General features: G+C 49.6%; 1 protein-coding gene across 3 annotated transcripts; it reads left to right on the forward strand.

Annotated features, from left to right (window-relative positions):
* Window positions 1-505: 505 nt before the first annotated feature.
* On the forward strand, window positions 506-18,792 carry LOC116734940 (glutamine-rich protein 2). 3 transcript variants are annotated; one of them, XM_032586475.1, is made up of 24 exons: window positions 506-1,161; window positions 5,628-6,160; window positions 6,877-6,951; window positions 12,501-12,575; window positions 12,759-12,830; window positions 13,071-13,133; window positions 13,319-13,420; window positions 13,608-13,832; window positions 13,917-14,832; window positions 14,920-15,002; window positions 15,088-15,212; window positions 15,288-15,381; window positions 15,452-15,778; window positions 15,871-15,993; window positions 16,121-16,189; window positions 16,290-16,454; window positions 16,525-16,643; window positions 16,727-16,792; window positions 16,877-16,969; window positions 17,249-17,353; window positions 17,451-17,583; window positions 18,211-18,316; window positions 18,407-18,529; window positions 18,627-18,792. In XM_032586475.1, the coding sequence occupies exons 2-24, from the start codon at window positions 5,825-5,827 to the stop codon at window positions 18,716-18,718; spliced, it is 3,687 nt and encodes a 1,228-aa protein (XP_032442366.1). In that variant the 5' UTR covers window positions 506-1,161; window positions 5,628-5,824; the 3' UTR covers window positions 18,719-18,792. The 3 variants fall into 3 exon arrangements, with proteins under 3 accessions (XP_032442366.1, XP_032442365.1, XP_032442367.1); XM_032586474.1 differs by having other exon boundaries at window positions 506-672; window positions 759-1,161; window positions 13,608-14,832; XM_032586476.1 differs by having other exon boundaries at window positions 13,608-14,832; window positions 15,452-15,649.
* The last annotated feature ends 1,608 nt before the right edge of the window (window positions 18,793-20,400 follow it).

The following is a 20,400-nucleotide window of genomic DNA, read 5'->3' on the forward strand; positions in this document are numbered from 1 at the left end:
TGGTTCTGTTGGACCTCATTGTTGGGCATGACATATCACCTAGTCCAACTCTCTGGTCCAGTCTGGACCGGTTCCAGTCTGACATAAAGAACTGGGATTTCTTTGTTTCAATAGTAAACTTCCCATCAAAGAGGTCAGAGGTCACATGTGGGGTTCCCCAAGGCTCTATCCTACGACCCCTCTTAGTCAATATCTATATGCTCCCACTGACTCGGCTTATAACAGAAAATAAGATCAGTTACCATGACAACCCAGATGATACAGTTCTACATTATGTCACCGGGTGACCTTTGACCCCTTCCACTCACTGAACAGATGGTGAGAACAGATTAATGTGTGGCTGTGCCAAAACATTTTGAACAAAAGCTGAAGTTATTAAAGAGGTTCGATCTAGAGTTAGAGATCTAGAGTTAAAGATCTAGAGTTAGAGATCTAGAGTTAAAGATCTAGAGTTAGAGATCTAGAGTTAAAGATCTAGAGTTAGAGATCTAGAGTTAAAGATCTAGAGTTAGAGATCTAGAGTTAAAGATCTAGAGTTAGAGATCTAGAGTTAAAGATCTAGAGTTAGAGATCTAGAGTTAGAGATCTAGAGTTAAAGATCTACACAGCTTCAGTTATTACAGTTGGAAACTAGAGATCTGACTGAACTTTGACCTGCACACATAAAGACAGGTACACAACAGAAACAGTTCCTTTTGTGGATTAAAATGATCGTTTCTGTGATTTTATTTATTTACCCATTTATGCCTTAAAATAAGTCATCATCATGCAAGCCTTAATCATGGAGGGGGCAGTGGAGGAGCGTGTGAGCAGCTTCGAGTTCCTGGGTGTCCAAATCTCCGAGGATCTGACCTGGATGACCGTCTGCTCCAAGTCGGCGCCTCTTCTTCCTGAGAACCAACTGACCTCAGAATCCTGGTGAACTTTTACCGCTGCACCACTGAGAGCATCCTGACCAACGGCACCACCCTCTGCTCCGCCTCGGACCGGGAGGCGGAGCAGAGGGTGGTGAAAGCTGCCAGCGCATCACCAGATCACCACTTCCTGCCACAGAGAACATCTACAGGAAGGAGTGTCTGAAAAGAGCTGGGAAAGTCATCAGACTCCTCACCCTGCTGGCCTCTGGGAGGCGCTACAGGAGCTACGGACCGGAACCACCAGGTACCGGATCAGTTTCCTCCCCACAGCTGGCATGGAGTGTGATCTCACATCAACACGTTAAATCTAAAACCCAACGGTGTAGAGCTGCCTGTGAGTGGCAGTAAACCAATCACTGATCAGTTTGGTGGGTATTGATTATTTTACTTGACAAAATGTAACGTCTGTTAGTGGTTTTTACAACGTTGGACTGTATGATGTGTTTGTTTTCAGGATGTAAAGCCCTTTGAACTGCCTTGTTGCTGAAGATTGATTGATTGATTGATTGATTGATTGTGTGTCAGACGAAAGTGACCCATTAGCATTTTTAGCAGTAGAAAAAATACCTTAAAGTATCTTTTTCCAACTTGAAACTTTATGACTTTTCCTAAATTGATCCCATCATTAGAAAAAGTGATATTTTGTTTCTGGTTATGTTTCCACTGGGCTGTACACCGCGCGGGTACAAGGATTGTCTTATGGGTCATTTCTGGCCCATAAATTATAAAACCATTTAAACAGCAGAAAAAAGTTCAAAGGTCACACAGACACTGTCTCTAATACATACACACACACATCCAATAAACTGGATTGATGTATGAATTGAACTTGTATTTGACCGGCACCAGTGTGACCTTCCTCGCTTGGTTGTTAGTCACCTTCTTCACTATCATGACAGAATAAATCACTCTTCACAATGTGACTTCTAACTGCATGCAAGTGACCCCACAGCTGAAAAATAGAAGAAGACACAGTTAGTGTTGTGACTGAGTGGTCAGCCACCAACACCAACTGGTGCAGCTCCCACTCAGAGGGTCAGATTTTTCCAGCCCAACCACACGGAGCTGAAGTTGGCTTCCGATTCGGTAAATGGCTAAAGGGAGATTCCACTTAATTTTTCACTACCTTCTGCATCTTTAATCGACTCTAGTTTAAAAACTACAAAACCTGGACTGGATTATTCGGCTCTAATAGCAGAATATTTAAAACCATGTTTGTGGTTTGTGAAACTTCACTTAACAGATCGCTGCAGAAGATCTTTCCTTCCAACAGCCATCACCTCTTTGAAGAATTAATGAGTTACACCAACATTTAATTTCCCATCACTGGGTTCATGGGGTTCATAAAGTGGTTTTGAATTAGAACTGAATTTAAATTTGAAAAAAAAAACCCTGCATGGAACAAGTGTGAATAGTAATCTAAACTTAGTGAAGTTTCACAAATCACATAAATGTTTAACAAATCCCAAACATGGATTAAAATATTCTGCTACTAGTTGAGAATAATAATGTCCAGGTTTGAAGTGTCTAGGTGTTGTGGATTTGAAATTAGAGCAGTTCTTGTGACCAAAATAAAAAAAGTGGTGAAATCGCCCTTTTTCAAAGTTTTACAAATCAGATAAAAGTTTCACAAATCACAAACATGGTTTTAAATATTCTGCTATTAGATCAGAATAATCCAGTCCAGGTTTGAAGAGTCTAGGTGTTGTGGTTTTTAAACTAGAGACGATTAAAGATGCGGAAGGTAGTGAAAAATTAAGTGGAATCGCCCTTTAGCCATTTCCAAATCGGAAACCAACTTCAGTTTTGTCCCAACCACGAGAAAACTTTACAAATTATATTCGTAGATGTTAGATGTTCTTACAGTATTTCGTTAATTGTTGAACTAGAAAAATATGAAAAAGTTAAAAAATGTAGTAAAGAGCAACTTCACTCGCAGATACCTCCACCTGCAGTCCTCGGAATCCTGGTGGGGAAGCCCCGTTGCATGCAGTTACTCATCACACCACTAGGTGGCTCTAAACATATGCATCGATTAAAAATCTCACCACAAATACATTTAATTATTATTATTATTATTATTATTATTTCGGGCAAAATTCAATCATCCTATCAATATACACATACATACATCTTTCTCTCCGTTACACCTGCAGCTAACTCCTCACATCACACAAGCCCCAAACACAAAAAACAATCTCAGACACAATAAAACAAATTCAGTATAGAGGATGTAAACCCTAAATCAAAGAACCTCTAGTTGATCCCTTGCTGAAGCCGTGAGTACATAGGTTGTACGTTCACACATACTGTCCTACACAAGATCTTGAACATCTTATGGTCAACATCTTATGTTGAAGATGTTCTTATGTTAAACATCTTCAACATGAAATGTTGAAGGATGTTGTATGAGAGAAGTATTTTCATAATTGACGTCCTAAAGAGTATAAAAGAAGGAACTGTTGACAAAAAAGTTACCGATTGTTGACTTTTTTCCTTTCAGTATAATTAATTCAGAAGTAATTACTTCACATTTATAAAATTACAATAATAAACCTTTACTGTGTAAAAGAAAACTTATGACAGTTGGTTTGTGGTAAAAGCCCTGTTGCCTTGCAGCAAGAAGGTTCTGGGTTTGATTCCCGCCCGCTGTCATGTTCTCCCTGTGCATGGTGGGTTCTCTCCGGTTCTCCGGCTTCCTCCCACAGTCCAGAAACATGACTGTCAGGTTAATTGGTTTCTCTAAATTCCCCCCAGGTGTGTGTGTGTGGTTGTGTGTGATTGTGTGTCCTGTCTGTCTCTGTGTTGCCCGGCGACAGACTGGCGACCTGTCCAGGTGACCCCGCCTCTCGCCTGAATCATTAGCTGGAGAGGCAGCAGCTCCTCCTGACCCCAGTAGAGACAAGGGGTTAGAAAATGGATGGGTGGATTTGTCGTCAAAAGAAAAGAAAAATGTAATAATGTGGATCATCTTTTTGTGTTGATAAATAACAGATTGTTTCATCATGCAAAATAGAGTTTGGATTTCAAATCCAAGTAAGCTGCTTTATTTTGGGGCTTTTGTTAGGGCAGGTCAAGGGGAGTACACAGATTGTTAGGATCACACGAGGGTTAAGTCAGAAAACTGGTTAGAGTCTCCAGATAATCACCTTCCTGTCGGATAAAGCGATTAAAACATTTTTTGCATTTCATAGATTCAGGTCTTAAAAGGACAGATTCTCTAAAAGTTGGATGGTTTTGTTTAGGACAGGGGTGGACAGTCCTGGTCCTGGAGGGCCGATGTCCTGCAACTCTTATGTCTCCCTGGTTCAACACACTTGAATCCAACAGCTGAATCTCCTCCTCAGTGCAGTCAGGTTCTCCAGATTCCTGCTAACAACCTCATTATTTGACTCAGGAGTGTTGAAGTAGAGACACATATAAAAGTTGCAGAAGACCGGCCCTCCGGCCCTCCGGCCCTGCGGCCCTCCGGCCCTCCGGCCCTCCTGCCCTGCTGCCCTGCTGCCCTGCTGCCCTCCTGCCCTCCCCTGGTTTAGGACAAGTCATATTTCGTCACAAGATGTTATTTTTTACAACTTTCAAGACTCTCCAACAAGATTTCCCACTTCAGGATGCGAAGTGACGAGTTTCTAGAAAGGTTTAGATTTATCTTTATGATTTTTGGATTTCTGAGGATACATTAAATATATAATTAAATGCAGCGTTGCTGCTTTTTGTTACTTAGCAACGGGTGACGCTGCGTGTTGAACGTGGAAATGTGCCGTGTAAAGCAATAGTGAGTTGGTGATTTAATTTCCGGTTAGTTTTGCAAAATAAAAGCACTGGTAGATTACTAGGAAAGATCAGGTTTTTCAATCTTATTTAACGCATTTGAAGCATCTTTGATGAACTCAAATCATCAGCAGTTCAACACAAATATTTGTTACAATTATCTACAGGATATTTTAAAATTAGACTCACTGTTATGAACTGGCTTTTAGTCCATGTTAATCCAAATAACTACAGCTCTTTAACTGTTCCTGTTGACTTATTGCCTATTTTTAGCACTATGCTATATTTAACTGTACTACAGTTTTATTATTAATATTAGGATCATTATTTTCTTTCTCTCTTCTTCTCCTTTTCTAATGTGTTATTCCCACCATGAGTTTTTAATACAGCTTGAATTGAATTGTTGTTTATTCCTACTTGTTTTCATTTAATTTGTAAAGTTAAATGAAAACAGTTTGAGCAGTTTTAAATGTGCTACGTAAATTACACTGACATTAATGACGTCAGACAAGGCGGAACGGCCTCCTGATACCCCACTTTAGGATCACCGAACCCTACAGAACCGGTCTTCTGACCATCTGGACCGGTTCTGGAGTCCAGAGTGACATTTTGTTTGACCATAAAAGAAGTTCACACTCATTTAGAGATCTGTAAAAAAAAAAAAAAATAATAATAATAATAATAATAATAATAATAATAATAATAATAATAATAAACAACTCTGATCATTTGTTTTCTGTAAAGTGTTTAAATAATGCTTTTCTCCAGATGAATAAACTGAAGTAGTTAACCGACACTAAGTAACGCAGGGTTTTGTTTTGTTTTTTATCATAAAATTCCTCAGAAACACGTCGTGGTTTGACATGAAGTTTATTCTGAAAGGTTCGTGACGAGTTTCCGCTGAATGCTGCTAGCTTTACATGCGGATATTTTTTTCAGTTTAACGGATCCAGGTTGGATCAAAGTTCCGAGATTCTCCCGCAGACTGAGTCCAGAACCGGACCAGAACTACTTCTACGGACCAGAACCGCCTTGTTCCGTGTTCCGGTCCCAAAGCCCGGGGACGCTGAAGTCTCCTCGCCGCCGATGCTAGCGTCTCTTTAACCGTCCAGCCGTTAGGTTCCGTTGGTCCAAACATGGAGACGAACATCACCCTGTTCGAGCTGCTCAACCTGTCCATCGGTTCCCCTCACAAAGGTACGGTGAACTTCCACGCCCTCCACGCGCTGCTGCTGGAGATGCTGAAGCTGCTGGACCTGCGGGAGGCCACGACCCGCTTTAAGTTCAGCCCTCCCGGGGACCGAGTGCCCGACGCCCCGCTGGCTGCTCCGGTGATGGTTCTGACCCACCCCTCAGTGTCGGACCAGCTGGTTCCGCTCAGTTCCGACCTACAGAAACTGACAGACTCGGTCTCTGTTCTGGATGGAACCGGAGGGGACGACCTCCGAACCTCCGGGGACGGAGTGTCACAGGTGAGGAGAACCCGGCCAGGTGAAGCTCATAATAATAATAATAATAATAATAATAATAATAATAATGTGGATATTAGTAGAAAGTTTACTTTAGTAAAAAAAATATTTAAAGTTTCTTGTTGAATAAAAACTGAACAGTTTCACATCAGAGTGAAGAACTACAGCCTGGGGCGATTTACTGGGTTTGGACTGAACCGGAACCAGAACCAGTTGCCATGGTAACCCAGGATGGCCCTCTAAGATGATCCTCTGTGTCACGTCATAATTATTCCCCAGGGAAACGTTCGAGGTGTTCCTGGGAGCTCCAGGGGTCAAAGGGTATATTTCTAATGAAGGTCGATGGTGGAGCTGCTCGGTTCTGCTCCGATTCTGCTGACCGGACCAGAACCGGAGCCGGTCTGCTTTAAGCCGCTGACGACAGACGGACAGCTCAGGTGATCTCAGAACCCCCGGACCGGACCGGACCGGGCCGGTCCGCCAATCGGACCCCCACAGAGCCACGAGCAGCGGACCGCTACCAGCTGACCCGCCGGGCCCGACGGGGAAACCTGCAGGTTAATGAGTGACGGACCTCTGGAGCTCAGAGCTAACAGAGCAGAACCGGGGCGGAACGGATCCGGCTGAATGTTAATCATTTTAAATGAGGCCCGATTAGACCCGGTCTATCAGAACCATCAGGAAGGTCCAGATTAACCCGGTTCTCTCTGTCCCTGCAGGCCTTGAATCTCATCGAGGAGCTGCAGAAGAACAGAGACGATATGAAGCAGAAGACGGAGCATCTGCAGTCCAAGGTGTGTTCATGTGTTTATTGTTCATGTGTTCATTTCAAACATGTTTTGTTAAAATAAAGAAAACAAATAAGAGGACAAACATTCATAACTACAACAGATTAATGAGCTTTATGGACAAGTGAAAACTTGTCCATAAGTTACACAGAGGTGTAGCTCATTTCCCATCTGATGCTGTCTCTGTCCTCTTTGGAGTTTGTTTCACTTCACCACTCCACCCATGGCCTGGTCAATGCATCTCTGCAGGTCTTGGCTCTTGTGATGAGGGAGCTTGGACACACACGCTATACTGGTCCACACTTACTGAGCCTTGTAGGAGAACACTACAGGCCCTTCCTGTGGCTCCGGGAGAACTGTTTGGCTCTGGATGCCTTGGATCATACAGCTTAGGCCTCTCAAACAAGGCAGAAACTAGCAGGGCTTCACAGACGTGATCGCCAACCAGTTGGCACTTGGGCGGCTGCCGGTTCCTCACTGAAGTCCTCGGTCCCGTCTACTTCGTTCATTGACTCCCAGGGTCCAGTTCCAGGTCAGAGATCAGTCCAGAGACCTGCTCCAAGTCAGGCAGATTGGGCTGGTGTCCAGACTTTATGCCCCTTTTGGGCTGCACAATCTGGCTGACGTCCCCACAGGCTTTCAAGGGGCCAGGGGGCCTGCAGAGTATGTTTCAGTCGATTATTTTACCCCGGGACAGCTCAGCGACTGGGTTGCACACACTCTGGCCTTGTGAGTGCTGTCCACCATGTCCCAGGGGCACCATCTTTAATTCTGATGCTGGTCCCCTGTCCCTGAACAGGTCAGGATGATGATCGTCCGTGACCTGGTGAAGGCACAGGAAATCTGCAGCTTGGTGGCCAAGGGTGCTATAATGTCTGTGAAGACCCTGATGAATCCAGGGGAATTTTATTCTGAGTATGTTTTCGTTCTGGAGAAAACCGGGGGTCTTGGACCTCTGAATATATATCTTAAGGTCATACCTTTTCACATGCTGATCACCAGGGAAGTTTTGCAGGCAATTTCGCCTGGCAATTGTTTCACTTCTATAGACCTTACAGAAGCTTATTTTCATGTCCCAATTGCTCCGCCTCAGTGGCGGTGTTACATCCCCAAGGCAGTCTAGGGGTATTGGAGAGGGGCTGTAACAATAGATAAACCAGGGAAAAATGAAGAGACAAAACCAGAAGGGTAAAGTTAAAGTTTTATTCTTTAAGAATAATCTGAAGAAATCTCAAAGGCGAAAATGAGAACCTAAAAGAAAAGAAAGGGGAGAGTAACAACAAAAACCAGGGTTTCTAGCAAACAAATCCTCCATCACAGCACCACAAAGTTGCAGCACACATGCTGCCCAATTGGCCAAGAGGCCCTGAAAATCAGTTTCCCAGCTGGCCTTATACTCTGCTAATCAAGAGGCAGAGTGAAACCAGCTGGGCCTGCTTAACCTGCCGGAGCTCAGCAGCAACCTGAAATGGGGGGGAAATCCTACATGCAGCCACCACTGCATGTAACAGGCAGTTTCTTTGTTTTGCTTTCCAAGGGAAGCGTGTCCAGTTTGGGGTCCTTCCATTTGGATTTTTGTTGTCTCCCAGTGAGAATTCACCCAGTGTGTTGCAGTTACCCTCTGCCTGCAGGTACAAGGGTTAAGAAACTTCTCGTACCTGAACGACTTGCTCATTTGAGAAGCAACTCGCAACCAAGCAGGCCAGGACACCCAGTTGTTGCTCGGTCATGTGAGGAGCCTGGGGCTGCTTTGCAGATTTCTGTGAAGTAGCCAGAAAAACAGTTTGACTACCTCACAGGAGACAATCTTCCTGGACGTCGCTGTGAGTTCTGTCTCAATGACTGCTTACCCTACAAGTCAACAGTATATTGAGCATGCTCCCAGAATTCAGACACAACATGCTGCCACCTCTTGTGCAGTATCTTTGCCTTTTGGGCATGCATCTAGCGTGCTGTCTTTAGGGTTGTTCTCATTGTGGCCTCTCAAGATGTTGATCAATACCCAGATCAATACCCAAGTGGGACCAGGTCAAGGAAACTGTTGTGCTTGACTCAACACCTTCTGACCTTCTGACCAGACACCCTACGGAGAAAACCCATTTCGGCCGCTTGTATCCGCGATCTTGTTCTTTTGGTCACGACCCAAAGCTCATGATCATAGATGAGGGTGGGAACGTAGATCAACCGATAAATCGAGAGCTTCTCTTTTTGGCTCAGCTCTCTCTTCACCACGACGGACCGGTACAACGCCCGCTTGACGGCAGACGCTGCACCAATCCGCCTGTCGATCTCCCGCTCCCTTCTTCCCTCATTCGTGAACAAGATCCCGAGATACTTGAACTCCTCCACTTGGGGCAGGACACCCCCCCTGACCCGGAGAAGGCACTCTACCCTTTTCCGGCTCAAGACCATGGCCTCTGATTTGGAGGCACTGATCCTCATCCCGGCCGCTTCACACTCGACTGCGAACCGTTCCAGCGAGAGCTGCAGATCACGACCTGATGAAGCCAAAAGGACCACATCATCCGCAAAAAGCAGAGATGAGATCCTAAGGCCACCAAAACGGATCCCCTCAACACCTTGGCTGGTCTAGAAATTCTGTCCGAGAATCGGTGACAAAGGGCAGCCCTGGCGGAGTCCAACTCTCACCGGAAACGAGCCCGACTTACTGCCGGCAATGTGGACCAGACTCTGACACCAGTCATACAGGGACCTGACAGCCTGTATCAAAGGGCCCGGTACCCCATACTCCTGGAGAACCCACACAGGGCTCCCCGAGGGACGCGGTCAAATGCCTTCTCCAAGTCCACCAAACACATGTAGACCGGTTGGGTGAACTCCCAGAACCCTCCAGGACCCTGCCGAGGGTGTAGAACTGGTCCAGTGTTCCACGACCAGAACCAGAACCACACTGGTCTTCCTGAATCCGAGGTTCGACTATCCGATGGACCCTCCTCTCCAGGACCCCTGAATAGACCTTGCCAGGGAGGATTAAGAGTGTGACCCCTCTATAATTGGAGCACACCCTCCGGTCCCCCTTTTTGAACAGGGGAACTGCCCCCGATGTCCATGCAATATTGCAGAGTCGCGTCAGCCAACACAACCCTACAACATCCAGAGCCTTAAGGAACTCCGGGCGGATCTCATCCGCCCATGGTGCCCTGCCACCGAGGAGCTTTTTAACCACCTCGGCGACCTCATCCCCAGAGATTGGAGAGCCCAACCCAGAGTCCCCAGGCTCAGCTTCCTCAATGGAAGGCATGTTGGTGGGATTGAGGAGGTCTTCGAAATACTCTGCCCACCGGCCCACAACGTCCCGAGTTCAGGTCAGCAGCACACGATCCCCACTGTAAACAGTGTTGGTGCCGTACTGCTTCCCCCTCCTGAGACAGTGGATGGTGGACCAGAATCGCCTCGAAGCAGTGTGGAAGTCTTTCTCCATGGTCTCTCCAAACTCTTCCCATGCCCGAGTTTTTGCCTCAGCAACCACCCGGGTCGCATGCCACTTTGCCCGCCGGTACCCATCAGCTGCTTCCAGAGTCCCACAGGCCAAAAAGGCCCGATAGGACTCCTTCTTCAGCCTGACGGCATCCCTCACCGAAGGTGTCCACCAACGGGTTCGAGGGTTGCCGCCGCGACAGGCACCGACAACCTTGCGGCCACAGCTCCGATCGGCCGCCTCAACAATGGAGGCACAGAACATGGTCCACTCAGACTCAATGTCCCCCAACTCCTCCGGGACATGTTCGAAGTTTTGCCGGAGATGGGAGTTAAAGCTCCGTCTCACAGGGGATTCTGCCAGACATTCCCAGCAGACCCTCACAACAGGTTTGGGCCTGCCAGGTCTGACCGGCTTCCTCCCCCACCACTGGAGCCAACTCACCACCAGGTAGTGGTCAGTGGACAGCTCCGCACCTCTCTTCACCCGAGTGTCCAAGACATATGGCCGCAGATCCAATGAAACGATGACAAAGTTGATTATCGAACTGGGGCCTAGGGTGTCCTGGTGCCAAGTGCACATATGGACACCCTTATGCTTGAACATGGTGTTCGTTATGGACAATCCGTGATGAGCACAGAAGTCCAACACCGCTCGAGTGTTGGACTTCTGCTCGAAGTCCAACACTCGAGCGGTGTTGGACTCGAGTCCAACTCGAGTCCAACACTCGAGTCCAACTCGAGTGTTGGACACCGCTCGAGTTCAGATCGGGGGGGCCGTTCCTCCCAAACACACCCCTGCAGGTCTCAGTGCCATTGCCCATGTGAGCATTGAAGTCCCCCAGCAGAACAAGGGAGTCCCCAGGAGGAGCACTCTCCAGTACCCCCTCTAAGGACTCCAAAAAGGGTGGGTAATCTGAATTGCTGTTTGGCCCGTAAGCACAAACAACAATCAGGACCCGTCCCCCCACCCGTAGGCGGAGGGAGGCTACCTTCTCGTTCACCGGAGTAAACCCCAACATACAGGCACCGAGATGGGGAGCAAGGTGAGAGGCTCCTGCCTGAAGCCTCTCACTGTGGGCAACTCCAGAGTGGAAGTATGTCCAGCCCCTCTCAAGGAGACTGTTTCCAGAACCAGAGCCATGCGTTCAGGTGAGACCGACTATTTCTAGCCGGAACCTCAACCTCACACACTAGCTCCGGCTCCTTCCCCACCAGAGAGGTGACATTCCACGTCCCAAGAGCCAGCTTCAGGTGATAGTTGAGGTTCCACCTGAGTCTTCTGGAGTTTCTCACAGAGCAGATCAGGCTGAACTGTGTTAAATGGAGAAATCAAAGAACATGAATCTCACAGTGCTGATGAAAGTGGGTTTGTTGAAGCAGGTGCATGATGGCATCTTCAACTCCATGGTGATAAGCAAACTGCAGAGAGGAGGTTTGGGTGGGTTTCTGAGCTAGCTTCTGTAAATCCTGGCGTCTTTTTTTTTTTTTCTCCGAAGAGTTTTTGCGGCGCTAGTGGCTCGTATTTTTTCGACAGTAGGCAGACAGGAAGGAGGGTGAGGAGAGGGGGGGAAGACATGCGGCAAAGGTCGTCGGAACCGGGAGTCGAACCCGCGACGTCCGCGTCGAGGACTAAGGCCTCCAAACGTGGGGCGTGCCAACCCCCTGCGCCACCACAGCACGCCAATCCTGGCGTCTTTGAGCCCAACCAGGTGAGTCATTTTCACAGACAAATGAGCTCAACTGGAACTAGGAGAAAGTGGCAGAAACGGCTTGGGGGAAGAATTTCAGTGTCTGTTCAGTCCCGCCGTCCCTCAGGCTCCTCCAGTGATTCAGTGACATAGCTGCAAAGGGTCAGTAGCATACTTCCATAATCGTAGTTTTATCATAAACAAATAAAATAAGGTGGGTGAGAACCAGTGTCAAAACCGGGATTAGAACCTCCCTGTTTGGACCGCAGTCGAGCCGAGTGTTTGTTCTGCAAACTAACCCTCTGCCCTGGTAGGAAATCCAAGCTGTTCTGCTGAAGTGGACTGGTGTCTGATCCGGTTAGACCCAGTTTATCAGAACCGTCAGGAAGGACCAGATTGACCTGACAGCTCATGTTCTCCCTGCAGGCCTCGAACATCATTGAAGACCTGCAGAGAAACAGCGCAAATCTGAGGGAGAAGGCAGAGGAGTTGCAGCACAAGGTGAGTCAGAAGCTACCAGAACCAGGTTTAGAACCTCGTAGCAGTGTTTGTTCTGCAAACAGGTCTGCAACCCTAGCAGGAAATCCAACCCACACTCTGCTGATATGGAAACGGTGTCTGAACTGATTGATCAGCACTATCAGGAAGGTCCAGATTAACCTGAAGGTTCATGTTCTCCTACAGGCCTTGAAGGTCATCGAGCAGCTGCAGGACAGCAAAGATCTGAAGGAGAAGACCGATGACACGCAGCACAAGGTGGGTCAGAACAAGATTTAGTAGCAGTAAGAACCTGGGTCAGAACCAGCGTAATTTGACTTTCTTTGACATTAAATTCTTGAACAAGCAAGATATATTCTGCCAAACATGGATACATTTACTGGTTTCGACCAGCTTAAACCAGTAAAACCAGTCGCTGCAGTTGTTTTTATTCCTGTTTAAATGAATAAAAATCCAGAATATTCAGATTATTCTCAGTCCTCCTCCTTCTGTGTTCAGATGGAGATGCGGGCAGGTCTGGAGAACTGCTGCCAACGTCTGGACGTCCTGGACAAGGCAGTGGTGAGTCTGTAGGGCTGCACTCTCACCTGTGGGGGTGCTCTAGACAAAACTTCTGCAGATGGTCTCTGCTTCTGATTTCTACTGGAATCTGGAGTCTATTGTTTCTGAGCTGAGCAGAACCGGAACCATGAACTGGACCTGAACGAGGTCAGAACTTCTCTCATTCTGTGTTATGGTTCCAACAGGAATCCATGCAGGAACTCTTCCAGATGTATCCGGACCCAGAGGAGCTCAACCAGTGTGTGACCTGGGTCCAGTTGGTTGAGAAGGACATGGAGGTTGATGAGGTAAGGAGAAGAACCTTAGAGAGGAACCAGTTCAGTGAACTGTTTGTCCCAAAGGGATTCACTTTCAGAATATCCGAAAACAACCATTTCTGGCAGTTCTGATGACAGATCTGGGAATTAGTCAGGAAGTAATGTACACTTCTTGGTTCCATCAGTGGAAGTTACCCTCAGATCTGTGTTTCTGCAGAACCTGGTGACTTCAGAGGTTCTGGACCAGCCCTGGTTGGTAGAACAGACTGGACCTGACCCTTCAGCACCGTCCTCTGGTGTCCCGGCGCCATCAACTGGTGTACCGGTGCTATACTCATGTGACAATGAGCCGTCCTCTGCTGCAACTGCGCCGACCTCTGGCACTTCTGCGCCAGCCTCTGGTGTACCAGTTCCATCCCCAGGTGCCTCTGCACCATCCTCTCATCTCTCAGCGCCATCTTCTGGTACCTCTGCAGCATTTGCCGATGCCTCTGCACTGTCCTCCCATCCCGCAGCACCGTTTTTCGGTGCCTCTGCGCCGTCCTCTGGTGTCTCAGTGCCGTTGTCTGGTGGTCCCCTTCACCCAGAGAGCTCCCCCCCGTCTGCTGCTCCATCTTTTCCAAGCATCTCTGCCAAGGATCGGTCCTTGGAAGCAGCAGCAGACTCCACTCAAGCCTCCTCTGATGGGTCTGAAGGCGGAACAATAGCTGGGGACCGGGGCAGAGCCACAGAACCACAACCTGTGACCTCATCTGTCCTTCCAGGGTCCACCCCAGAGACTGTACCACAAGCTGGAGCACAACCTGGAGCACAACCTGGAGCACAAGCTGGAGCACAACCTGGAGCACAAGCTGGAGCACAAGCTGGAGCACAACCTGGAGCACAACCTGGAGCACAAGCTGGAGCACAACCTGGAGCACAACCTGGAGCACAACCTGGAGCACAAGCTGGAACACAAGCTGGAACACAAGCTGGAGCACAAGCTGGAGCACAACCTGGAGCACAACCTGGAGCACAAGCTGGAGCACAACCTGGTGCACAAGCTGGAACACAACCTGGAGCACAACCTGGTGCACAAGCTGGAACACAACCTGGAGCACAAGCTGGTGCACAAGCTGGAACACAACCTGGAGCACAAGCTGGAACACAACCTGGAGCACAAGCTGGAGCACAAGCTGGAGCACAAGCTGGAACACAACCTGGAGCACAAGCTGCTAAGGTGGCCTCCAGCATCACTCCTGCGTCTTCTACAGGGATTCGTGGAGATCTGAAGAGACCCTCGGAATCTGCTATGAGTAAGACCTACAGCCTGCAGATGGAGGAGTTTTTGAAGAACATCAGGAAGTTACAGGAGAGGGTCACCCAGCTAGAGGCCCAGACAAGGATTCTGGAGGAGGAGAAAGTGGACTGGACCGGGTTGGCCCAGTTTATCAGCTCCAGAGGTAATGTTAGCCAAACATCTCCAGGTCGTACCTGGTCAGGTGTTTCACTAGGCGCCCTGCCCAGGTGACCAGGTGTTTTCTCCTCAGGTTCTCTTGACGTCCCTGGCAGCACGACGGATCAGGTGCAGCAGCACCAAGCTCTGATGGAGAACCTGAAGACCGAGGACAAGGTGAGAACCTGCTGCTCCACTCAGCCTCCCATCACTCTGTTCTGGTTCCAGTTCTGGTTCTGATGGGCTGACGTGTCTTCTGAAGCTGGAGCATCTGGAGGACATGTTGGACAACCTCAGGAGCCAGGAGACGGGCAGCAGTGCATCAGGAGCGGCAGATCATCCTGATCCAGGGATTAAAGATCTCACTCAGCAGGTGTCTGACCTCAGGTAAAGATAGAGAACCTGAAACCTGTCCCACCAGGTAGACCAGGTGTTGGTCAGGTGGGCTGCTCTCCTGTGCAGGTCTTCCCTGGTCCAGGTGGAGCAGGAGGTGGAGCTCCTGAAGGAGAAACAGGCTCAGAGTGAGGAGAGAGCTGCAGACCATCTGCAGGACCAGGTCAGAGGAGAACCTCCTTCCTACCATCCTGCACCCTTCCTCCAATCTAACCTCTGACTTCTGCCCTCAGCTGAACGACCTGCGGGGGACGTTGGAGGACACCATTGTGTCTCTGTCGTCCCAGCTGTCCAGCAGCCTCCAGCAGGAGGTGGAGAAGAAGACGGAGGAGGCGGAAGAGGAGGAGGCGGAAGAGGAGGAGGCAGAAGAGGAGGAGGCAGAAGAGGAGGAGGCAGAAGAGGAGGAGGAGGCATTCAGCGGCTCGGTGGAGGTGGGCCGGAAGCTCAGCCTGCTGTTCCAGAACTATGAGCAGCTGGAAGACACGGTCAACCTGCTGGTCCAGCAGCAGCAGCAGGGCTCAGCTAGGGACGGCCTGGACGAGGACCGAGACATGGGCAGGGTCAGTCAGGGACAGGGACAGGGACAGTGGAGAGTCCGCCACAGGGACGCGGCCAGACCTTTATGGACTCTCTGTGTCTGTGTTTGGGTCAGAGCCTGGACCTGGTGTACGACGTCCAGAGGGCCATCCAGGAACTGCAGGCCGAGTGCGAACGCCTGCAGGAGGCAACCAGGAGTCTGCATGAGGACAACCAGCAGAAGCAGGGACACATCGAGGTAGGCGGGCCAACACCTGGGTACTGACGAGCTGGACTACAGACGCTTTACTGACGGTGGACCGACTTTGCACACCTGGAGGCGTCGTCCACCTGGAAACACTCAGTGATGGCGGCTGCTTCCACAGGAGCTCTACAAGACGGCAGAGGAGCTGCAGGTGAAAAAGGCCGACAAGCTGATGGTGGAGAGCGAGATTGTGAGTTCTGCTCCTGGTTCTGGTGACCTTGAATCTCTAGTTCCAGTGGAGATGCTGGGAGCTGCGTCGGCGGCTGATGACGGATTTACTGTCCCCTCAGAAAGCGGACAAGCTGGCCCTGGACAGCAAGGTGAGCCGTCTTCAGTTCGACGCGGCGACGGAGCAGCTGACCTCCATGTTCCATGAGCTGCTCAACAAGATGACGGGTCAGGAGCACGACTGGCACCAGCTGGTGGACAAGCTGTCCACCGACATGGAGTGCAAGGTACCGGTCCTCGCTAGAAACCCGGCCCGGTTCTGGTCCGATGCGGAGGTTCTGATCCGTGTGTGTGCAGCTGAACCGAATGGAGTTGGACTCGGTGAAGCTGCAGCTGGAGGAGCGCTGGCGCAGCATCCTGAAGAAGCTGCAGACGCAGAGCGCGCCGCTGGAGGACGACGCCGCCGGCATCAGGAAGTGAGTCCGGCCGGTTCCGGTTCAGGTCCGAAGTTCCGTTCATTATGGAACGGTATGATTTGAACAGTCTGTCGATCCCCCAGGAAGCTGCTGGAGCGGTTCCAATGCCTGTCCTGTGACCGCGTCATCATGAAGCAGACCCCCGGCCCGTGAGTCGACCCAGAACCCCCGGTTCTGTTGTCGTGGCGTCCTGTCCCTTTAATGTGACATCACAGCTCTGTCTCCTTCCCCAGCATTGTGCAGACGCTGCCGACGTTCCCTCCTTTCCCCGCGCCGAAGTCCGCCCGGCCCTGGACCATGGATCAGATCCGCCAACACTACCGCAGGTGGGTCCGGCACCAGAACCAGAACCACAGCCAGCCCGTCCCACATTCTGTCCCAGCAACAGTTTTCTATCAGGGTTGTTCTAAAAAGTGCGGCCTGCATGTCGGTCTGAACGACTCCGCCACACTTTTTGGATTTTTCTCAGTGAATCGTTTCGTCGGTTCTGACCCGGTTTGGGTCGATCTCAGAACGTCAGAGAAAATGTGAAGTTGTTTTATAGAGGGGGACAGAATGAGCTGCCATATTGGACCTTCAGAACCAGCTGTGTGTTGTGATTCCAGCCTGACGCCCGGAACCAGCCAGCGCCGGGTCCAGCTGCAGAAGAACCACGCCGACATGCTGCGGCAGCTAGACAGCATCGAGCGCCAGCGCCGCCTCCGCCAGCGGTGAGTCAGGCCACCGGTTCTGACCTGGTCCATTCCCGGATCCATGGCAGAACCTGCGGTCGGGACCAGCTCTAACCTCCTCCCGGTCTCTGTGCAGCCCCAACCGGGTCGCCGAGTCGCCAGCCCGACCAGCCGGAGTGCCGCACGCCAGCACGTCTGCGGGTCAGCGCCGCAGCGGCCCCCAGCACCACCGACTGCCGACCCGGGCCGAGGGCGTGGACCTGATGCAGGTGCGGTGGTAAATTTGTTTTCCGGTTGGTCCATGAAGCTACACTAAGCGTGTTCAGTCTGTCCGCTCACCTGCATTCATGCACCCGCCGCGCTCTTCACCGGATGGCTGCCGTATCCCAGGCAACGTGCCGGTCATTTAAAGGATGCTTATTGGCCCCCCAAAAACGATAAAAAGCCGGACATTATCACAACTCAATGACATACCAGGCCCAACTTGAAAATTGGACATTATGCTGCTAACGCTTAGCAACAACTCAGAGGCGGAACATGGTGCGCTAAATAACAAAACATAATTTAACGAAGCTTTGAGGCAAGAAGGGGGCCAGCAGGGGGCGCCTCTGTCTGACTGCCCCAGGGCAGCTGTGGCTACTATCCAGTAGCTCCACCATCAGAGTAGCAATGACTGACTCCTTGTTGCTATGGTTACGCGTCATAGCAACAGAACCAGGTATAAAATGTTTTGGCAAAAATCAGTCCAGCTACACAGACCCCAAAACACGAAGGAACGATTGCCCCAAAAAAGCTAATTTTCCCCCATAAAGACAGGAACAAAGGTTTCTTACAAACAGAAAGTAACAGACCTACCCAGCCTGCCACCTGAGCGACCTTTGACCTCTGGGTTCCAGGAAGCCGACATCATCGGACGAGACGGGCGGATCTACAAAGGACGCTTCAACATCGGCCAGCTGAAGAGCCCAGAAACCAAGTTGCCCAACATCGTCTCCAGAGACGGTGGGTTCTACTGAGTCTGGACCCGGCTCCGGTCCTTCTGGACCCAGCTCCGGTCCGTAGTTTAGAGCTCTCTCTCTCTGACGGCTGCAGGTAAACTGAAGGAGAGGACCAGGAGCGCCCCCAAAGCCCCCGCTGCGTCTCCGGAGGCGGAGCCTAGCCCTCTGGCCACGCCCCCGTCTCTCAGCACCAAAAGCCTGCAGCCCAGCCGACCAGGTGAGACCTGGAGGTCCGGTTCTGGTCCGGTTCTGATCCAGTTCTGGTCTGGTTGGTCTTATCCAACTCTAACACCATGCTGTCTTCTCCTCTGCAGCCTCCAGCGGTTCTGGTCCGGACTGGGCCGTGTCGCCTCTGGGCTCCGTCAGTCCGCTGTCAGCAGCAGAGAGCGAGCCGCTCGGCCTGTAGGGGGCGGCGCTGAGCCGAAGCGCTGCTGCTAATATTTTCAGATCAGTTCAGGAATAAAGCTCACTGAACACGTCTGATGGGTCCAGGAGGTTCTGTTACTTATTACCTATTAATCCATGGTGGTTCTGTGACCGCAGGTTGGTGACCCAGCTGTCGGATCATCAGGGGAAGTTCACGGCTGCAAGCAGCTTCCTGTTGCCAGAAACACCAGGCGGCAAGCCGAAAGGGTTCTACTGTGGAATCCCGGTTCCAATCCGGTTCCAATCCGGTTCCACTCCGGTGCATGTCTGAACACAGATCAGGTTTTTTAACGCGACCCAGGCCACTTGCATTTCCGATCCGTATCTGAGCTTTCCAAATGTGACCTGTGACCCCTCTGACCTGAACGTCATTCAGACTCGACATACGTCACCATTCTGCGTCGTGAAAAGCAGTGAAGAAAAGCAACAGCCATGGCGGACGGCGAGGGTTAGGTTGTTAATGTTCCGGTTAATCATACGATGCGCTGCACCGTTAGCATCCACATTTACTGAGCTCTTCTTCTTCTTTGTGCCGGTTACCACACCATACCACACCAACTTTATTTATGAAGCACTTTATACACCCACAGGACCAAAGTGCTATCCACAATCATAAAATACAATGCGATTATAAATAGAAAAGACTGAAATATAAAATACATATTAATATACAGACACAATAAAACAAAGTGTAACCTCTCAGATTTTGCCAAAAGCCAAAGAAAAAAGATGGGTCTTAAGAAGGACTTAAAAGCAGTGAGTGAAGAGGCCAAAGGAAGATCATTGCATAGCTTGGGAGCTGCCACAGAAAAAGCCCGGTTCCCTCTGAGCTTGGACTTTGTCTTTGGTACCTTCAGAAGCAGCTGATCAGCTGACCTGAGGGAACGGGACGGTGTGTAAGAATGTAACAGTTCAGACAGATAGGGAGGGGCGAGGCCATTAAGAGCTTTAAAAACAAGTAAAAGGATTTAAAATGAATCCTAAAATGTACTGGTAACCAGTGTAAGGAAGCTAAAATAGGGGAAATATGGTCATATTTTCGTGTTCCTGTTAAAAGACGTGCAGCAGCATTTTGTACCCTCTGAAGCTGGGAAATATATAAATCACTGACTCCTATATAAAGTGCATTACAGTAATCCAGCAGTGTGGTCACAAATGCATGGATCACTGTTTCAAAGTGCTGTCTGGAAATAATAGCTTTTACTTTGGCTAGCTGGCTTAAGTGGAAAAGGCTGGATTTTACAAAGGCTTCAATTTGTGCTTCCAGCTTAAGACCAGCATCCATCTTGACCCCTAAATTTGTAATAACCGGCTTGACATACTGGGCCAAAGAGCCAAGATTGGTCAGGGAATCTACAGTGGATCTGCCAAAAATCACCACCTCTGTCTTATCCTCATTAAGTTTCAAGAAATTTAGGGCCACCCAGGTCTTCAAATCTTCCAGACATAAAAACAGAGACTGAAGAGAGGTGGAGTCTACGTTCTTTAGTGGTAAATATGTCTGTGTGTCATCTGCATAACAATGAAAAGCAATCCCATATTTTCCAAAAATAGAGCCAAGAGGAAGGAGGTACAACAAGAAAAGAAGCGGGTCTAGAACTGAGCCCTGCGGGACACGACAGTGGAGCAGAGGGGGACCTACGGGCATCAAGACAGACACAG

Source organism: Xiphophorus hellerii, chromosome 16, assembly GCF_003331165.1.
Source record: "Xiphophorus hellerii strain 12219 chromosome 16, Xiphophorus_hellerii-4.1, whole genome shotgun sequence".
NCBI lineage: Eukaryota > Metazoa > Chordata > Actinopteri > Cyprinodontiformes > Poeciliidae > Xiphophorus > Xiphophorus hellerii.

Bases quoted from the DNA above. Each gene is read 5' to 3' on its own strand.
- LOC116734940 (XM_032586474.1), top strand. From the start codon at position 5,825: ATGGAGACGAACATCACCCTGTTCGAGCTGCTCAACCTGTCCATCGGT. The intron at 15,382-15,451 runs GTCAGAGGAGAA...TTCTGCCCTCAG, and splicing joins CAGACCATCTGCAGGACCAG to CTGAACGACCTGCGGGGGAC. The intron at 17,584-18,210 runs GTGCGGTGGTAA...TCTGGGTTCCAG, and splicing joins AGGGCGTGGACCTGATGCAG to GAAGCCGACATCATCGGACG.